Genomic DNA, 20,351 nt, shown 5'->3' on the forward strand with positions numbered 1-20,351 from the left:
AGCCAGTAAAGACCATCCCTCCATGGCCTCTGCATCAGCTCCTGCTCCCTGACCTGCTTGAGTTCCAGTCCTGACTTCCTTGGTGATGAACAGCAGTGTGGAAGTGTAAGCTTGCTTACACTTGCTTCTTGGTCATGATGTTTGTGCAGGAACAGAACCCCTGATGAAGGCGGTTTCTCACCTTGCATGGAGGGAGCCCCTCCTGTGGTATCAGTCTGGCTGGTGGGCTGGTTTAGGGAAGTCTTCTGTCCCTACCTTTGGGACAGCAGACAGGGCGCACACCCACGGCTTTTAACTTAAGTCCTGGCAGCTATCAAGCCTTCATAGCTCTTATGGCCAATAGTCCATTATGTAATTTTAGATATTTTTCAAGTAGTTCTTTCAATTTAAAAACATTTTTATAGTATATATGTCAAATATACTCACTGTTAAGTATCAAATCTGTGAACCTTTTTCTACATAGCTTTTGGTATTAGTGCAAATTTAAGATTAGAAAAACATTCTATAATTTGTCTTTGTAGAGTTTTAAAAGAATTATAATGTATTAAGTGATAGGAAGTTTATCTCCTATTATTTATTTATTTTTATTGTGGAAAATATTAACATAAACCTGAAATTTATGTTTCTATACAGTGAGAGTCAATCCTTTTAAACAGAAATATACAAATGTCAAATGTTACCTACAAAGCTTATTTTCTACATTCTATGATAGTCCTTTTTAAAATTTTGGTAATTTTATCTCATTTATTTATTAATGTGATTTTTTTTTTTTTTTTGAAACAGGATCTCTCGGTATAGCCTTGGCTTTCTTCACTCTGTAGACCAAGCTGGCCTCAGACTCAGAAATCTGCCTGCCTTTGCCTCCAAGTGATGGGGTTAAATGACTGTGCCACGACTGCTCAGCTAATTTAGTAATTTTAAATAATTAAAAATATTACTATTAGTGTGTGAGGGTGTTCATGCATTCAAGAGATGTGCCCATACCACAATGTGTGCAGAAGTAAAAGGACATCTACATGAAATCTCTTCTTTCCTTCCACCTCTAGGGAGATCAAACGCAGGTTACCAACCTTGCATGTGGGTGTCTTCCCCTGCGGAGTCATCTTGCTGCCTGACATCCCATTTATACATATAGTCAGTTGAATGTTATTTGGTGAGTGAGGCAACAGGTACAATTTGTGATTTTCTAAGTGTTTGATACTAAAATTGAGAGAACGACAAACCTGGAGTTGAAAATCATTGGCAGAGTGACTGTCGTGACTCCTTTGCCCACAGTGGTGCCGGCTGTCCCAGTGATGGTGGTCCCTTTGGCTTTGAGCTGGACAGTGAGTGCCTTGGCAATGCATCCCAGAAACATGTCCAAGATACCCAGCTTATTCCAGTCTCCTTTCTCAGTTGAGTGAATGATGTCACTGATGTCAGCTGGGGGGAGAGACTTCACTCCGATGATACTGGCCAGACGGTTAGGAGTCACTTCAGGCAAAACGCGTCTTAGTAAGGAGGTCACCTGATTAGAAGATTGAAAAAATACATTTAACCACTGTTGCTTTACACTTGTCATTTAGAATATGCCTAGCTACTATTCTGTAGCTTTCAAATCCATGGAAAGAACAGAAATTAATTTAATACTTTTAATAATTTATACTTCTAATTTTGAGAAGACTATAATTTAAGCATTCTCAGAGTGGTGACTATCACCGAAGACAGAATGACAAAAAACGAAAAACACAAGCCTTCTACCCTTGTTCTGGATTAAATGGCATAATATATCTCTTGGCAAGTCAGTCAATACCCAGAGTACTATTTATTACACTACACTAGTAATTGGAACAAATCTTAAGCAATAAAAAATGGAGTTAAGTTTTGATTAGATATAAAACATAAAGTAATAAAAGTTCACTTTTAAGGTCTCCTGATTTTCAAGTTTCAAGTGGCAGGGAAGAAACAAAAGTAAGTGGCATGGCAGTCACCTGTCTCTGCACCCTTGGGGAGGCTGTGTGGAGCAAGGAGAACAGGTCCTGCAGCAGAGTCAGCTGCTGAGCCAGGTACTGTCTGCCCACATTGGAGCCACTCAGCGCTAGGACCATGGAGAGCAGCTCGAAGCAGTAAGCATCAGAGGAGGCATCCTCATCACTGGGCTGGGAGTTCGCGTTCTCCTTGCTGGATATGGCGTGTTCCCATTCTTCCCGGACTCTTGTGGCTTCCATGCGAATAGCCTGGACGATGTGTGCACACACCTATGTGAAGGAAACAGAGAAGATACAGGTTATTCATAGATCATCTTTACTATTACTAGAATGAGCAGAAAATGCAAAATATGCAGGTTAATGTCTGACTTAATACTTTTTTGGCAGTATATTCTTCATTATGTAATTTTTAACTCATCTTAAAAATAATGGAACAATATCCACTTATCAGTGAGTGCATATCAAGTGAGTTCTTTTGTGATTGGGTTACCTCACTCAGGATGATATCCTCCAGATACATCCATTTGCCTAAGAATTTCATAAATTCATTGTTTTTAATAGCTGAGTAGTACTCCACTGTGTAAATGTATCACATTTTCTGTATCCATTTCTCTGTTGAGGGACATCTGGGTTCTTTCCAGCTTCTGGCTATTATAAATAGGGCAGAATACCCAAGATACAATCTCCAAAACACAAGAAAATCAAGAAGAAGGAAGACCAACACGTGGATACGTCATTCCTCCCCAAAATAGGGAATAAAATACCCAAGAAAGAAGTCTGGAGCTAAGATGAAAGGATGGTCAACCCAGAGACTGCCCCACCCGGGGGTCCATCCCATAATCAGCCACCAAATGCAGACACTATTGCATATGCCAGCAAGAACTTGCTGAAAGGACACTGATATAGGTATCTCTTGTGAGGCTATGCCAGTGCCTGGCAAATATAGAAGTGGATGCCCACAGTCATCTATAGGATAGAATACAGAGNCCCCAATGGAGGAGCTAGAGAAAGTACCCAAGGAGTTGTAGGGGGCTGCAACCCTGTAGGTGCAACAACAATATGAACTAACCAGTAACCCCCAGAGCTCGTGTCTCTAGCTGCATATGTAGCAGAATAATAATAATCAGCCACCGTTGGGAAGAGAGGCCCCTTGGTCTTGCAAACTTTATATGCCCCATACGCCAGGGCCAAGAAGTGGGAGTGAATGGGCAGGGGAGCAGGGTGGGGGATATAGGGGTCATTCGGGATAGCATTTGAAATGTAAATGAAGAAAATATCTAATAAAATAATTTAAAAAAAACAGAAAAAATAATGGAACAAACTAGGGGAAACTATGACACAAATCCCAATAACTAAATCATCTGATATAAATAGCTAAATTAATGAAGCAGGAAAATAAAATATAAATTTATGGTGATTTTTTCTTTAAAAAAGATTTAATGAAAAGATTTAATGTTATGAAAAAATAATACAAGGGTAAAAAAAAAATCAAAATTTTTCATCTCCCTATTTTTTTTTGAAGGAGTTGCCCTATGCTAACCAGGCTAGCATTAAATTCAAGTCTTCCTTTCTCTATCATCTACATAGCTGAGATCACAGATGTGTGCCTTTGTGCCCGGTTTCCATCTGTCTTCTGAAGTGCTACTTTTATGTCACCTAGCATTCCTGTATATGAAGAATCTAGACTTACTTCTCTGGATACTTATGTTTAAAAGTATTAATACTGGTATAGTTAACATTACTAACTTCATTCTTTCCTTCCTGATTGAGAAAATGAGAGTTAAAAGGAACATAATAAAATGTACATGTCATGTTTGTTATACTTGGTTATTTATGACTAAAGTAAAATGCTGTACCCAGGTGGGTATAACAGCCCCCAAATATAATCCCAGCATTTGGGATCCTAAGAGGAGGATTGTGAGTTTAAGGCCAGTCTGGCTACCATAGTATAGCTCCACCTCCAATCAATCAATCAATCAATCAATCAATCAATCAATCTATCAATCTACCCACCTACTGAAAACAGATAACAAGTGAAGCAATAAAGACAGTGAAGTAAGAGTGTTCACATTTGTAATAGACTTTCCCTCTCCTTTATTCTGAGACAAGGTTTCACTACATAGGCTGGGCTGGCCTCATACTCTGCAACCTCTGCTCAATTTTCTGCTTTTTAAGTGCTGCAATCACAGGCCATGCCCAACTCTTCAAAGTGATGCAGCTATGGCAATGCGGCCATTCCTCTGTAGGAGGAGACACAGAGTCTACAGGACCAATGGAGAGGGCGCATTAAAAAGCTTTCCCAGACTTAGAGGACATTTTATAAGGTGAAAGTCCCCAGGAAACCTCAGAGATAAAGACAGCTGGACAGCTAGACACTAACCTGCTTTTGTAGGTTAGTCAGTTTACTCCTGCTGAATATGATTCCAACCATGTGTTCCTTCAGGTCAGCATCAGATGTCGCCTTCACACAGAAAAGTGAAAACAGACTCTTTAGAAAACACGTGTGTATTTGACATTTGACATTTTAGAGTGCCTTGAGAAATAATTAAGCATATATATATATAACACATTTATGTTAAATTGAAGATTATAACTCCAAGACAAGGAAGGATAAAGTTTGAGGAAGCCATTTTAACAAAGCAATTATAAAATGAACACAATTTGAGGGGGAAAAAAAGGGTCTTTGTCCCTTTATAAACCAGAGAAATGGGAAGAAATCAAAATCAAAGTAAATATATGGAACACAATGATAAAGAAGATGAATTCTATAACTTAAAAGGAGGTAACCCCGGGCTGAAGAGATGGCTCAGTGGTTAAGGGCACTGACTACTCTTCCACAGGTCCTGAATTCAATTCCAAGCAACCACACATGGTGGATCAGAAACATCTCTAATGGGATCTGATGCCCTCTTCTCTGTGTCTGAAGAGAGCAACAGTGCACACATATACATAAAATTAAAAAAAAAAGGAGGTACCCATAAAACTAAACGCTATTTCCTCAAAACCACTAAGTCCAATCTTTATTACCCAAGAGAGGGAAGACACAAATAGCCACCGCAAGAAATAAAAGAGGTTTCACAATAGATTTTACAGATATTAAAGACACTGATACTATTGTATACAATTTATGCCAACAAGTTCCATAACCAAACAGATTGGTTAATAGAACGATTAAGGTTTCCCCAAGAAGAAATGGGTAACTAAAATAGTCCCGTATTTAGTAAGGAAAGCAAATTTATCTGTGGGCTAAATTATGCACAGCCTTGTTCCAGATAGTTATTTTCATTTTAGCTGTGTTTACATCTTTCCTCATTTATTTTTTATTTTTAAACAAAACTATGTTAACACAGCTGCCAAATATCTCTTTGAACTGAGCAATTTCAATTGGTTTTTTGGCACAACCACAGATATTTACACCTGAGTTAACTGGAGATCATTTTCATCCTTAAAGAGATACTGTGCTATGTATCATCTTCTAATGTTACTGCTATATTATTATTATTATTATTGTTGTTGTTGTTGTTGCTGTTATTATTGAAAAACAAACTACCTATAGACCAAGAACACACTGATTAAAGTTCATAGCCCTGACTATTCTACTGAATGACAGTTAAACAATTAACAGTAGAGAAATATGTAAGAATATCCATTCTGAGGTAAATACTTAGCAGACTAGGGAAAGAAGAAAACACACTTAATCTCATTTACAGAGTCTAAAAAAAACCACTAAAACATAAAAACATCCCTTCCAATAACATCCCTCTTTCTCTCTGGATCCAGAACAAGGCTGGCTGCCCTGCAGCTCTGCTCCATGTGACACTACAGTGCCTCATCAGCAGGAACTCAAAAGGTTGGCTCTTGCCTCTTAGGTGGACTGCCTCAGTTAAAAAAAAAAAAAAAAAAAGAGTAAAGTAACTCTTTTAAACAAAGTCATAAAACACTAAAGAGTAGCTATTTCAGTAAAAGTTTACTGCACATGTATGTAACTGCCATGGTGGGTGATGTGTATGAGCTCTTTGAGAAGTTATGGGAGAGATGAGACAGTGTAGATAAACGTTAGATAAGAGAAACCATGATGCACAAGCACAGAGAGATCACTATGAACTTTAGCACATAGAAAGACAGCTGTTTTCTCTTTGGGGAAATTGTAAAGAAGTTTCCCCCTATTGTCAGCTAGACCACAGAGGGAAATGCAAAGGGGAGGCAGAATTCAGCGATCCCAAGGATGCCAACAGCAACCAGCAAGCCCCTCACAGAGCAGCTCCACAGATGCAAGCTCCAGCTTGGACATGGAGAGGTGAGTTGCTTAGCAGGCAACTCCTTTACCTTCCTTCTAATGCCAGTTAAGACAAAAAAATATCCATGACATACAAACTATGGCCACATATCCACTAAAATGTAAAGATACACAAGAGTTGCTTGTCTTACCAAAAGTAAGAAAATGAAAATGATAAACAAAATTTTAGTCTACAAATAAATACATTGTATACTTTTTCCTCTCCTTCAGGTGAGGACAGGAGCGCCTTTTCTTCTTGCTCTGGTGTGGGTTCAGCATCTCCAGAGATGAGCTTTCCAAACACCTGACGAAGAACACACACAGGTGAGAAGGAGTTCATGACAGCACTACCCCTGCGAAGTTGGATGACTAGCTAATTATTTTGAAACAGGGTGTAGCTCTGTCATCCAGGCTGGCCTGCAGTTTGTGGTATCCCTTGTCTTAGCCTCTAGAGTGCCAGGACAGTAAGCTCGGCCCCACACTCAGCCTGATTCTGAAGGGTTCCTTCTAATACAGCATCTCTATCCATCCTACTATTACAACTCCTCTCAAACTGCAAATCCAACATTAGATATTGGTAACGGTCTAAAAGAAGTGAACATGGGCTGTATTTCAAACCAGGAAATTGTAGTAAACTATCTGCCATACTCTCAAAACCTAGGTCAGTTTACTCTGTAGCTCACTCACTTGAGAGGTGATGAGTCTGAACACTCGGAGAGTCTCAGCCTCACAGCTCCTTTGCTGAGCCACACTGGCTGAGATCTGGCCAGCGATTTTTGTGCTTTCACCATCTTTCCAACCCAGGACTTTCACTTGTCGAACTCTTAATGTATTTTCTGGGCCCTTTAACTCTATTTTGATGATCTGATTTTCCCCGCCTGGGAGTTCACTTGTGACCCAGCCAATGTGCCTGGAATCCAAATCGACCTGGTGGAGCAGAAAAAGGACAGGAACCTGATACAACAGAATCACTTTATCACTGCCCTGGGCTTAGCTAGCCATCAGTAACAGAAAGCTCAAATAAACAACTGCACAGACAGTAAAGATTACCAGGTTATTCCCATTATCCTATTTAAGTTCTGTGAGGACAAGTCATTTGTTTACAGGAGACAGAACAAAGAAGAAAGTGAGGTTAACACAGGCTGAGAGATTTTCAAAAGGCAATGGGGCTGAGAACGGATACAGGCCTGACTACCACATGGTTTCACTGTATAAATTCTGTGAGTTTACATAATTCCCCTACACTGGCTCTCAGTAGAGACAACGTAAGTAATGAGGTGTTGCTTTATGCATCCTTCCATTAAACACCACAAAAGGAAATGGTATTTTCATTGTGCTGATATTTCAGATGAGTGAGTGTGTGTCAAGGACTGAATGTCAATATATAGCAAAATAGGTTCTGACACTACTTTGCCAATGAAATTAAAATTATTCTCATTGTATTTGATAACCAAGAAGGAACCTGCAGCCTTCTAGATGATTTATTTAGACATTTGTTACTTTAACTATAATGTCAATACTTCCAAAAAGAGAAATTAAGTGTGGAAATCAAAACAAAACACAACTACTTTTAGAATAATTTTCCAAATTACATTAGTATTTAAGTATTTTCATCTTAACTCTCAAATCAATATCATTGGAGAAAAGAAAAAATTCAAAGAAACTTACTGATGTTTGCATTACAAAGTAAATCTAAAAGAAAAGCTTTGATAAGGTTTTAGTTATGTAAGTTCTTGAGTTTATGCATAATCTCTGACCTGTGCCCAGATATGGCTTCATTTCTACAATTGTTTTGTAAACTGATTTTCAACATAGATATAGGTGCTGAAGTAAGAGCCATGGTTGTATTTTATTTGATTTTGTTTAGGCTAACAATCAATTTTAACGTGTTGGTAAATGAAGTTTCTGGCTGTGAATCAGTGAAGTTCAAGGCACTCAAGTCTTCATAGAACAATGAGAGGTTGCAGACTGTAGGCTCATGGCTGAGGGCATTTAAAGAAATAATAGGGAGATAGCTAGCATTGGGATGGTCATTCTTGGCTACAGACAAGTTTCAACTTACTGTTTTGTGAAAAATGATTTCTTATACTATCTTGGTAGTATGGCAAAACTGAAACTCAACAGTGAAAGCTGAGAAGAAAAAAAATGACATTTCAGGTACCTGCTTTATTCTGCACAGATCTTCTACTGCTTTCCCAGTTAAAAAGGTCATTGAGGTAACTTTATTCTATAACAGAAATTCAAAATAGTTATAATATGTTTGTTCTTGTATATTTACATATACAATGTCTTATAGCCTTCAGATGCCACATTATTGCTTCAGTGTGCATTATCAGTCCTTATAGACCCCATACCACTTATCCAATCAACCACAGTGCCTACAATCCCAGTCATCTCTTAGATTTTAGCTTCTATGTGATTTCTCAGTTTGACTTTCCCAGTTTTAACCCAATTCCAAACCTTCAAATTCTGTATTTTCATGTTGAGTCTAAAATTCTGCTCTCCCTACTCCCCATTTTTGAAGTACATGAAGGGAAGGTTACTTAACTAACTGATATATACTTGTGTGTGTCATCATTACTGTATGGCCTTGGAAAAGAATATCTTAGTAAGGGGCACTCTATTCCTTCAAAGGGCTCAGCAAACCAGGGAAGGCAAGGCTCACACAGGAAATAAATATCTAACATTACCAGTGCTGTGTCTCAGTACAGGAAGCCAGTCACCCTGGCACTAGGGTTGAGTAGTTTTTATGCTAAGCACATCAAAAAAATGGACAAGTATTAATTCTTCTTGAGCTGTTTATTATGAATTGTAACTAAAAACCACAAATGCTGTGGATAAGACTCACTGGTGGGTAGTTGGGAGGAAAAACAATGTATTTGCTTAAGGATGTCTCTTAAAAGGAAAGCAGATGTTATCTGAAGAGTTTTTGGCTTTACAATAAATATTGCTGTAAAGTATCTCTATCTCTATCTGCTATCTCTACTTTATTGAATATACAAAGCATTGAATATAGAAATTCAATCTGATTATAATAATCATTGTGAGGAGAATGTCCTGGTGAAAAATGTACTGAGTCAAAGATAAGTTCACAGTCAGCAGGGAAACCTCGCCAGCAAAGCTTGGACTTTTTCTTATAAGGTAAACTATTTGTACACATTGGAAATTCCTGTTTATAAAAAGGAAACAAGCTCATGATATGTTAGCTTACTCCCCACTGTCTTATTGGCACCAGGAAAGCACTGAACCTGTACTAATGCATACGAACTGGGGTTGGAAGGATGGCGGATTAATGCACTTGGCTTGAAGAGGGGACTGATATGTTTAGCTTTACATCTAGCTTATTTGAGACAAAACCCTTCTATTTTCTTCTTTTTTTTTCCCAGCAAAATCAATATGCAATATGCTCAGCAGTGTTTCATGGGAGTCCACTAAAACCATCTGCTAGAAAGCCTCATCCACTCTGAAGCAAAAACTCAAAGTACTCTTCCTCAAGACTAAGGACAGAAGCAGTCTGGCATAGGATTCTTTTCTGTTCTTTCGTAACTTTTATGTAAGAATGTTTTAATTCAGACAAGATGCTCTATTAGAGAGATTAGGGCTGGGGAAACTGAAGTCATGAATATAAATGAGCTCAGGGACTGTCTACCTCTAAGCCTAAGGACTGAGGATCTGAAGCAGAAGCCAGAAAGTAAGTATACTGTGCCCAAAGGATGTTAGATAACATTAGAATAATAGAAACAAACAAAAGAAAACAAAATACCCGAAAAACCCCGTGGAGGAAATAGTAATTTTTATCCAGGAGTTATTATAATCCAAAGAGAAACCTCTGCTAGTTTCAATTGTGGGGACACAATTTTAAAGGAAATTCCAGGCCAAGAGAATTGCTTAAGCAATGGCATAGAAATAGAAAATACTAGTGTAGATTTTAATCTTGTTCATCTGTAGCCAAGGTATATTTGTGATCATACCATTTTTTAGGATTTATAGCCCCCAGTGTTTCCAATCATATCAATCTGTTCTTAGATTTAGGATTTATTTGAGGATTATGAAACTGTCTGGTTGGAGAATTCCCCCCAAACTAAAACTTTTAGTTTAAAAGAATTAATAAGACAGAAACTAAGTTCCCTTCTTACCCCCAGATCCCGGGAGTTGTCCACATGAACAGATACATAACGGGCATTAATTCCCTTCACACAGTTGATAGTGATGTTTTTAGTTTTGTTTTTATCTTCATCTCCTGATTCCCAAAAGGTTTCTGTGGAGCCATCTGTCAAACTGCCAATCATGGCAGGTCGACTTGATGTTTTTATGTCAACGATGCTGGTCAAGTCCTTCAGGCACATAACTATGCATAATTCCTAACAGAAAGACATGGAAACAGTCATAGCATTAAAAATGGAATCTTTGGTGATGAAAAACAAGCATTCAATAATAAACAATGTAATCAAACTGTGGGACTCACTTATAGCTTGTCTTTTACCATACTTACCAACACTAGCTACTACAACAGACACATAGGGAAGCCACTGACCTGGCTCATAGCTTCAAAGCCGGACTGGACGCTGATACTGAAGCTCTCCTCACTGTCTCCATCGTCTGACTTTGACAAGATGTTGTTGATGTGATGGAAGACATTGCTCTGATGGAGGAACTGGTGATCGGACTGCTTGAACTTGAGGCTCCAGCATCTGAAAGTATAAACAATATACAAAGTAATTATTTACTAGGACTACTACGAATACTCAGAGAAGCTACTGTACTTTGCAGTATATATATCAAGAGAAATTTACTTTTGTAAAAAAACTAAACATTGAAAATTTTCAGAGGGTGGAATCATGTATATATATTTTTATTTGTTTTGAGAAATAAAGGTAATTTGATAAGGTAAATTCTAAAGAAAATCTACATATTAAATATATATATTTACAAAAGGATCTATGGAGATCAAGGCCATACAGCAAAGATGAATCTGTTTTAAGGATAAGCATTATAGCAACTGTAATAGCTTTCCAAATTTCTGCATGATATCCACAAGGATTTTTGGGGGTACAACATTTCTTGCCCTTCAAAAATCTTATGAGGATTACAAAAAATATCTGTTTTCTATTGGCCTTATCATTAGGGACATAGGAAACCTAATCTTTCTCATTAGCCTGTTATATACACCACGGAGGAATTATTTATGTCTACGTTCCACTGAATCGGTCTAAAAATACAGTTCATAATGTAATGTAATGCCAAATTCTCAACACATTCCAAATTAAGATGATGTGATATTACTTAAGGCAGTTTTAAAATTAGATGCATAGAACTAGAATCTAGAATCTGCTTTAGAGTCCCTCCCAGCCTTGTTCTGGTTTCTGAGATTTCATTTTTATTCTCTTTACTGGTCACAGTGAAACAGGAGCAGGAAAGGTGAACAAGATGGTTTCAGCAACCGTTGAGGGACTAAGAAGGGCAAACAGACACTAGCCAGAAAGAAACAGTTTATAAATTAGGAAGAAGAGGGCGGTCACCATTCCCACAATTCAGGGATTCTTTATATCTTGCCATTTAAGCAATTTTTTTCAAGTATTCAGTACTTTGAATATTCCATAAAATCTTTTTTTTTTTCTATTAGAATACTTTGGTGAAAAACTACCTTAAGGCCATTTGTTGCAATGAACTGCCACTAGGGAGGGACATCATAAGATCAGAGATGGTCTGAAGTAACCGATGAAATGTATGTGGCAAAGGGTGAGCAGCTTCGCCTGCAATCACTATATCTGACAGTGGATGCTCACACACTCTTGTGTCCTTCTCCTAGATGAAAATTGAAAATGAGGTTATCAGTTGGAAGAAATATTTAAAAAAACATATGAACAGTATGTAAAATTTCTAATGTACGTGTATCTTTTCTAGAGAAAACTGATAAAAGTAAATAAGTAAAATGAGCAAATGAATATCACATATTCAAATCAATTCTAGGATACTTACATATCACTAGAAGACTGAATACAGATGTTGATATATATATCTATATGCACAGAAATTTATATTCAAACATAAATATATTTTATGTATATGTTTATATATTACAAATAATATATGTTTAGAAGTTACGGTACTCCTAGTTCATAGAAATTTTTATGTACACTAGACAATAATAGACAGTTTACAACATAATCATGACTTACTACCCATGTACACAAAACTCAATGGTATCCCACAAATGGAAACAGTGCAGTTTTCTCATTAGTCTACCTCAGAACAATCATTTTGTTTGTCTGTTTGCTTTAACAAGCTCGGCAATGAATCACATATTCACATAATAGTAAAGCTCATAGAAGTGTAATAACTAAATAATTTTTAATGTGAATTTGTATAGGTTTTGCCAAGTTTTTCTCCAAGACGAGATTACTGCACAGCAAATAAGAATTTCTTTGTTTTTCCATTCTATTGCTAATAGGTGCTTATCAACGTTCTGAATTATGTCAATGAGCTAAGTAAAACACAGTTTTGCTATTGCTTCTTTCTTTGCATGTCTACTGAACGAAGAACATCAGTCAAGTTCTAGTTTACATTATGTGTTGCTAAACCATACTACGTTTTACTCTCTAGACTACGTCAAGGCTTGGCACCCACGTGGTTAGACTGGTTATTTCCTACTTCGCTTTACATTTGCGCACTACACCCCCTGATAAGGTGCATGCCCTATTTTTCTGGGCATCACATTCATCCCATTTGTTCCTAGGCTAGAAAGGAGAGCTTTCTTGCTCTAGATTCACTATATACTAGTGATGCTGACTGTAATACTGCAATGAGTCTTCTGCTCACTTGCTTTGTGACAATGGCATTCAATGAGAAACCAGATGTGTCAGCATCTTTGCCAGACAGAAAACTTTTACTAAGTATTGCAACATTTTGCCCATTGTATTGTTGGCTTTTCAAGTCAAATTACCTTTCAGTTATTTCATGTGAAACATTACATACTACACCACCAGGAAACATAGTACTTGGGTCCTATAAAAATATGAAATTATGATCATATAGCCATGAACATACAGGGAGCACTATTTGGTCTCTAGTTGTTATTAGTGATCACAACGAAACAGAAGTGGAGTGGGTTACATTAGGGGCAGCTGGAGGGAAGAAGTGGTGAATGGGTATGACTGATATATATTATATGAATTTACAAAACTTCCAAAGAATAAAATATATAATTACAAAGGGAAAACATGGAATGAAAAGGAATGAAAACCCACTTGCTCTGCATTTTCTTTATTGGACTTATTATCTTCATCTTCATCTTCCTCTGCTTCTACGGGAGAAGGAGTCAGTGCTGCCACAAAGTGCCAGAGAATGTCATGCAGAGATGTTGTCTGGATGACATTACAGAGAAGCCAGTTGAAGGCCTGAGGGAACCGAGGCACAATAAAGGGAAAAAGGTGAATTAAAATACATAGGGTTTTTTTTTTTGTTGTTGTTGTTGTTTTAAAATTATTATTTAAAGATAGACATGTTAGAAAATGTGGCCCTTGGTTCACTGAAAAAGCACTGAATATCAAATTGTCAGTCTGGTGTTAAAAAAAAAAAAGAGCAACAAGAATATACTGTTTGCAAAAACAATGAAAATTCTTTTTAATATCAATTTATTCTATTCTAGGCATTTTTTCTAACCAGCATTTAAAACTAATATAGAATATTTTCCAAGTTCTACACAAACAGCCATTTACTTAACTATATCATTTCTGACAATGAATGTAACCATTCTTATTAAAAGTACATTTTTACTAGAAGCAACATTTACTATCTATAGGTCTAGGAAGTACTTCATCCCTATTCCAGGAGATGGAAGCCTAGATAAGCTACTCTTGGTAAATTTCTGACTCCAAAGCCTCAAGATGGTGACATCTTTGCATGATATGTCATTTTAGTCTACTGAAATGTCCTGAATACGAAAATGTTTAAAAGATAACCTCATTTTCAAGTAATAAAGTTGTTTAAAAATAAAGATTTGGCATATTTAAACGTACAATTCCAAATTAATTTGATCATAAACTTTAGATTTTTATTTTGATGTGAACACTTTTTTCCCCACTAGGCACATGGCTTTAAGTTGATATAATTTGTTTGGTTAAAAAAAAAGTCATCATGTATTTGTGTAATGCATGGATAATAATTTTATCAAAGTATTCATACCTCCATCGCAAACACACGGCAAGCAGACTTCCTTAAGGCCTGCTTCATTGCTATTTCAAGCCCTTCTAAATCATGATGCTGTATAACAAAAGCTAAAACTGGCCACTGGAAGTTCCGTTCTCCTTTGGATAGAGAGCTGTGGGCTGAGATGAGCCGGGAAAGCTCTGGTGATGGATGTCGCAAGAGGGAAGACCCAACTTCTAAAAGGAAAAAAAAAAATTAGTAATCTCCATAGATAGTATACAATTAGCGTATTAAATACTGAAAATATCTAGCTTATTCACTTTAACATCTTTTGCTTTTGCACATGACACAAATCCTAACAATTTCAATTAGTGGTAAGGAAGCAACCATACTCTGTAGCTGTCTTACTTTCTTAGAGCTACACAGAGTATGTGGAACTGGTTGGTTTAGAAGGAAAAACTGAATCTCAAGGTCATACTTCCTACAGCATTGTAAAAGCTAAGAGCTTGTATTCTATCTGAAAGCTACACCTCTCGTCCATAACTTCCTAAAAGGCTGAGTAAAAGTCTGTTATGTTTATGTGTAAAGTATGTAAAAAAAATGGTTAGTTATAATTGTCAACAGGCACAATCCCTGGGAAGGGAGTCCCAATGAGGAATGGTCTAGGTTAGGTTGGCATAAGGGCATTCCTATGAGGGAGTTTCTCAATTGGCTTAGTTAATGAAACCAACAATGAATGAAACAGAGAAAGAACACTGTACACTAGCATGCATGGATCAATAAACTGTCTGCTCCTGAAGACAGAAGAGATGTGACTAGCCTAATTAGCTGTGGGCCAAATAAACCCTTCTCCATTAAGTTGCTTTTGCCAAGGTATATTATCATAGCAATGGGAAATAAAACAAAGGCAGTATTTCAATACAAACTCTAAAATATTTATTGAATAAACCTACAAATTATCTACTGGGCTCAACAATATTTTTTTCTGGTGATCTTCAATATTAACATAACAATATGGTGACATGCTCCTTCAATCCATGAACCTGAGAGGCTGAACCAAGAGAGTTGCAAGTTTGGGGCAAGCCTGAGGTAACATACTGAGTATCTAAAGCTTAGGGGGAAAAATGCTCATGAATTGCAATTGGTCCAGATTACATAGAAAAACAAAACAGTAGAAGTTATTCATATCCCTGGAGTTTTCTATCTCTTCAGAACCATGGTGACTGTAGGAGTTAGAAGCTTCTATGGATGGTGAGGAATAACTGTGTGCTTAGGCACACTGGACCTGCTGGTTCATGACACTCAGTGGAAGGATAGTGATGGCACCACCCACAAGGGGACCTCCCCCGTTGATCACTGATTGAGAAAATGCCTTGCAGCTGGATCTTGTGGAGGCATTTCCCCAACTGAAGCTCCTTTCTCTGTGATAACTCCAGCTGTGTCAAGTTGACACAAAACTATCCAGTACAGATACCTACCAAGATTTTATAAGTCAATTCTGATCTAGATACCTATCCCACTGAGATATAAAAAAAAGTGGGCGCTTTAATGACTGGGTGAGATAAAAGTAACAGTCTATCCCAAATTAAAACCTATGCACCAATACAGAGCTTTCACTTCAAGTATTACATCTTAAAAAATATCTGCAAAGAACACAATTTTCTCTCCTTCCTTGTATGTTTGTCTGGCAGTTTGATCATTCAGCCTGCCATTATACCTACCCGTGTCTCCACTGTTCACTCTTCTTCTAGGGATGGCTTTAACTCGTGCAGGTAAAATGGAATGTTGTTTATCATACTCAGAAGCAACAACTGAGTAGGACCTTTGGAAGACAGTTCTCTTAGCCAGGTCAGTGTCGGTTATGGGGCTAGTTTCCAAACTGCGGATATGGAAAGAACAGAGGTAAACACTTGTGAGAACCAAGTGCGTCAAGTACAGTGACACTGCCTCTGTCCTAATGAGTCAGATGTCTCATTCCATGTGGGCTCCACCAGCATGAATACATACATTCAGGCAAACACTCATACACATAAAGTGAACATAAAATCTCAGAAAAGAAGAATGTAACCCTTTCCAACAATGTGACATTCTGAATGACTTCAGAACTACATCTTAAACTTACACTTTTCTTAAATTGTTTGTATTTCAAATGAAAAGGAAGAAAAGGTACCAAATGTCCTGACATTTTCTTTTTAAAGATTATTTCACATGTATGAATATTTTGTCTGCATATCTGTGCATTATGTGTGTGCTCTGTGCCTACAGAAGCCAGAAGAGGGTGAGAGAGATCGACTAGAATCAGGGCTATTGGTGGCTGTGAGCTACATTGTAGGTATTGGGAACTAGATCTGGGTTCTCTAGAAAAACAGCCAGTACTCTTAACAATTAACCTCTCAGCCAGGCGTGGTGGCGCACGCCTTTAATCCTAGCACTTGGGAGGCAGGGGCAGGCGGATTTCTGAGTTCGAGGCCAGCCTACAGAGTGAGTTCCAGGACAGCCAGGGCTACATAGAGAAACCCTGTCTCGAACCCCCCCCCCCAAAAAAAAAACCCCGAAAAACAATTAACCTCTCCAGCTTCATAACTTAAAATTCAAAGTTTGAAGATATTCAGAGGGGGAAAAACAAGAAGGAATAATGGTAAATATAGTAACTAGAAATGTCCATTATATAAGGAAAAGTGATAAATAAAATGATGCTTTATTCATTACAGATACTTGAATATGGATAAGTGAGATATTACATTCTCCAGAGGAAGTGCTGTCAAAAGAGTGTATGGCTATATCAAAGTGCAATTAAAAGGTGAGAGGTATACTTATCTGTGGGTGTAAGAATAAGATTTTAGATTTCAGTTAGAAAATATATTGATTTAGGAAAGTGGGTTCTCTTCCAGAGGCTATGATCTCTCCAGCCACAAGTAGTTGGCTAGGTTTACAATACCAGCATGAACTCCCCACTACTGAGCAGCTGCAAGTAACTACAAAGGTGATGAAGAGCTATATGCAATCACTGGCCGCCGGGGGAGGGAGACACAGTCTTTTCAAGGTTTGAGTCCACTAAAAAGAAATCCAATTCTTAATGGTCAACCATATATATATATATATATATATATATATATATATATATATATATACACACACACATACACATACACACATATGTAAAACACTAAATGAACTCAGGGAGGTGTGGGCGTGTATACATGCACACACACACACACACACACACACATATATATATATATATATATATATATATAAAATGTACAAACAATGTGATGAACTTGTGAGACAGTACGGGGCAGAGGAAGCACTGGAGGGGAACCCCTGACCCACTGTAATATCGGAAACTCTTCCTTTATTCACAATAACTACCTTTGTATAAATTTCTAATTAATTCCTTAGTTTTATAAAGTGCTGGTCTTTCATTTTAGCATCACAATGTATCATTTTAATCATTTTTTTTACTATAAATTATTTGGAGAAATTTTCTCCATTTCCTTTAGTTGAATTTTCCTCAATTGGTTTTATTATTATTATTATTTATTATTATTAATTACTATTATCATATGATAAACCAGTTTAGCTTCTGAGCTTGACCTGATAATGTCTTGTGGATTTTCTTGGACTTCTGTTCCCAATCATACTTGATACACAGTATTCCTGCTGCTGTGTGGAAGAGTTCCATGGAACCTTAGCAGCAAGCAGCTGTGAGTGCAGAGATGGCAGATACTGGGCGTATGTATGATTGATTACAAGATTCAGTCTTCATCTCCGTCTGAGCTTTGCATCCTTTCCCTTCATCCACTGTTCTATAAGTGGGAAGCTCACTTAGCTTCTTAGCAAGTTCTAGTTCTTTTAAAGGTTAACATGGAAATTTATAGTGACTTGTTTAATTTAGAACTGATGAAATTTATTTTTTAAAGAAAAAAATTAAAAAGTATGTGGTATGAAATATTCTATTATACTGCTTTACCTCTCACTATCTCCAACTAGGTTTGTTCTACATGATTTTAACCCTGGAACATGATAACACCTCCATTGAATCTCACTGACCAGAGTTGTCTACAACGGTTCCCAACTCTTTTTCATAGGTAGCTTTTTTTTCTTCAGAAATACCTGAATTCCTTTAAAGATATAAAACATACATTGTTCTCTTTGGAGACAATGTCAAGAGCAGCTCCAAAAACATCTGAGAAAAAGCCACACACAAGATGGGAAAAATTGCAAGTATTGTTCATGGAAAGATCCCTAACTTGGGTATGCTAGCCCAATTATAAATAATAATGTGTCTATTATTTTAGTTTATTATCACGGCTATAAACTACAGAACACTAACAGCTTAGGTAAGTACACTATCTATCTTCAGCAAAGGCCTTCCTTTCCAGTGGCACTGTGCTCAGTTGCTTGTGCCTAGAGTTTTGATGCCGTCTAAGTTTACTTTCTCACTTCCCAGTGGAGTCACACTCAGAATATCTTCTTTATCCATCTTTCTCACGACTGCTGCCGTACACTCTGATCCACATACCCAGCTGTCATCTATTACCAGGTTTAGCAGCTTCTTAAACAGCACTGTACTCTTCCTACATTTTGTCATGCTTTTCTTCTCAAAGTCCGTGGTACTAGTTTCTCTGCACTGTGTTTACCTAGAACATTCACTTTGCAAGAAGTCCTCTGTCTGATATCAACAATAGCTAAGTAAGATGATGCTGTAGACAACAATCCAAGAAGCTACGGTTCACGATCGATGATGGTCTAAGTGCTGCCTTAAAGTCAGCCTTCCCTACTCTGGTGAAAGGCATCAAAGTCATAGGTCTCAGTGTAATCTTTTATTGAACTGCTAGTTCATCTTTCCTCTCCCAGTGGTGTGCTGCCCATCAAGAACTCTTATACATAGTTTCTCACACCTCTCCAACAGCTAGCACAGCTGACTCAGTGACCCTCCTGAGACAGAAAGCTGTATTAAAGAACTGCAAGAACATGGCTTTATAGTTCAGCCTTTCTTCCAGCAAACACTCGTCACTCCAAGACAGAACTTGTACCTTGGTGGCATAGACTTCATATTGCTCTCTGGCTCTTCAAATACATTGGGACTTGCATCAGGAGTTACTGATATGTACGGGGCAGGGACAGATGTTGAACGCAGATATCTCATTTCGTCCTGGAATAGGTTGTCATCTTGATAGCCCACAAAATTTTCATGGTGGTGCCTGCATTGAATTAAACCCAACAACTTAAGAGTACAGTGGCAGTATAGATCATCTTCATTTTAAATCTCCTTTGAAAAAGGCAAAGCAGTACATGAGAATATACAAAGAAAAGTATTAAAGTAATGGCAGAAGCAGACAGGAGGAGATAAAAGTTTGATATGACGTTTTAGGTACCACAAACTGAAATGGAATGCGTTTTGTTTCTAGAATATCTCCATCTTCCAGTGCTTGGTGAATGGTCCCAACTGACTATCTGGGTGCTTAGGTGAGAATGTCTGTGCTGGACAAGGCCTACACCTCACTCAGCACTCGTCCTTCAGGCCTATGATACCAACTACAGCTCCCTTTCCACCGTTCTCTCTTCTCATTTCTCTGTCATCACTGTCACAGTGAAGACTTGTATCATTTTTTGATGGATTGTTGAAATAGGTGTCACTTTTTTGGGTTGAATCGTATATCAGATTTGAAAAATTTGAAAAGCATAAATGTAAATCATTCCTTTGGTAGGGTGTATCCATTCTACAGAGAGCTAAGAACTGAAGTTCCTTAATTATGTTATACTGGCAAGTTTTTCCTTCCATGTTTTATAATTTGACTCCTATTTTAATGCTACATGTCTATTTAGTGTGTATGTGCGTGTGCGTGGTCACTAGTGCATGCCAAGGAACATGTGGGCAGGTCAGAGACAACTAGTGAAAGCCGCTGTACTCCTTCAACCCTGTGGGCCCAGGAGATCAGACTTGGCTCCAGTTA

General features: G+C 37.6%; 1 protein-coding gene across 11 annotated transcripts in view; it reads right to left on the minus strand.

Annotated features, from left to right (window-relative positions):
- Nucleotides 1–20,351, minus strand: part of Mycbp2 (MYC binding protein 2) — a 230,396-nt gene that overhangs the window by 19,441 nt on the left and 190,604 nt on the right. For 7 of the 11 annotated variants that reach the window (XM_029541562.1, XM_029541560.1, XM_029541564.1 and 4 more), the window contains 13 exons: nucleotides 19,431–19,598; nucleotides 16,113–16,270; nucleotides 14,428–14,627; nucleotides 13,491–13,640; nucleotides 11,888–12,048; nucleotides 10,778–10,934; nucleotides 10,380–10,604; nucleotides 8,405–8,470; nucleotides 6,931–7,170; nucleotides 6,449–6,547; nucleotides 4,348–4,428; nucleotides 1,971–2,237; nucleotides 1,224–1,507 (listed from right to left, as the gene is read on the minus strand). In XM_029541562.1, coding sequence (XP_029397422.1) covers nucleotides 1,224–1,507; nucleotides 1,971–2,237; nucleotides 4,348–4,428; nucleotides 6,449–6,547; nucleotides 6,931–7,170; nucleotides 8,405–8,470; nucleotides 10,380–10,604; nucleotides 10,778–10,934; nucleotides 11,888–12,048; nucleotides 13,491–13,640; nucleotides 14,428–14,627; nucleotides 16,113–16,270; nucleotides 19,431–19,598 — 2,256 coding nt within the window. The remainder of the gene's footprint in view (nucleotides 1–1,223; nucleotides 1,508–1,970; nucleotides 2,238–4,347; nucleotides 4,429–6,448; nucleotides 6,548–6,930; nucleotides 7,171–8,404; nucleotides 8,471–10,379; nucleotides 10,605–10,777; nucleotides 10,935–11,887; nucleotides 12,049–13,490; nucleotides 13,641–14,427; nucleotides 14,628–16,112; nucleotides 16,271–19,430; nucleotides 19,599–20,351) is intronic. The other 4 variants (XM_021203102.2, XM_029541558.1, XM_021203101.2 and 1 more) reach the window with 3 other exon arrangements.

Source organism: Mus pahari, chromosome 8 (genome assembly GCF_900095145.1).
Source record: "Mus pahari chromosome 8, PAHARI_EIJ_v1.1, whole genome shotgun sequence".
NCBI lineage: Eukaryota > Metazoa > Chordata > Mammalia > Rodentia > Muridae > Mus > Mus pahari.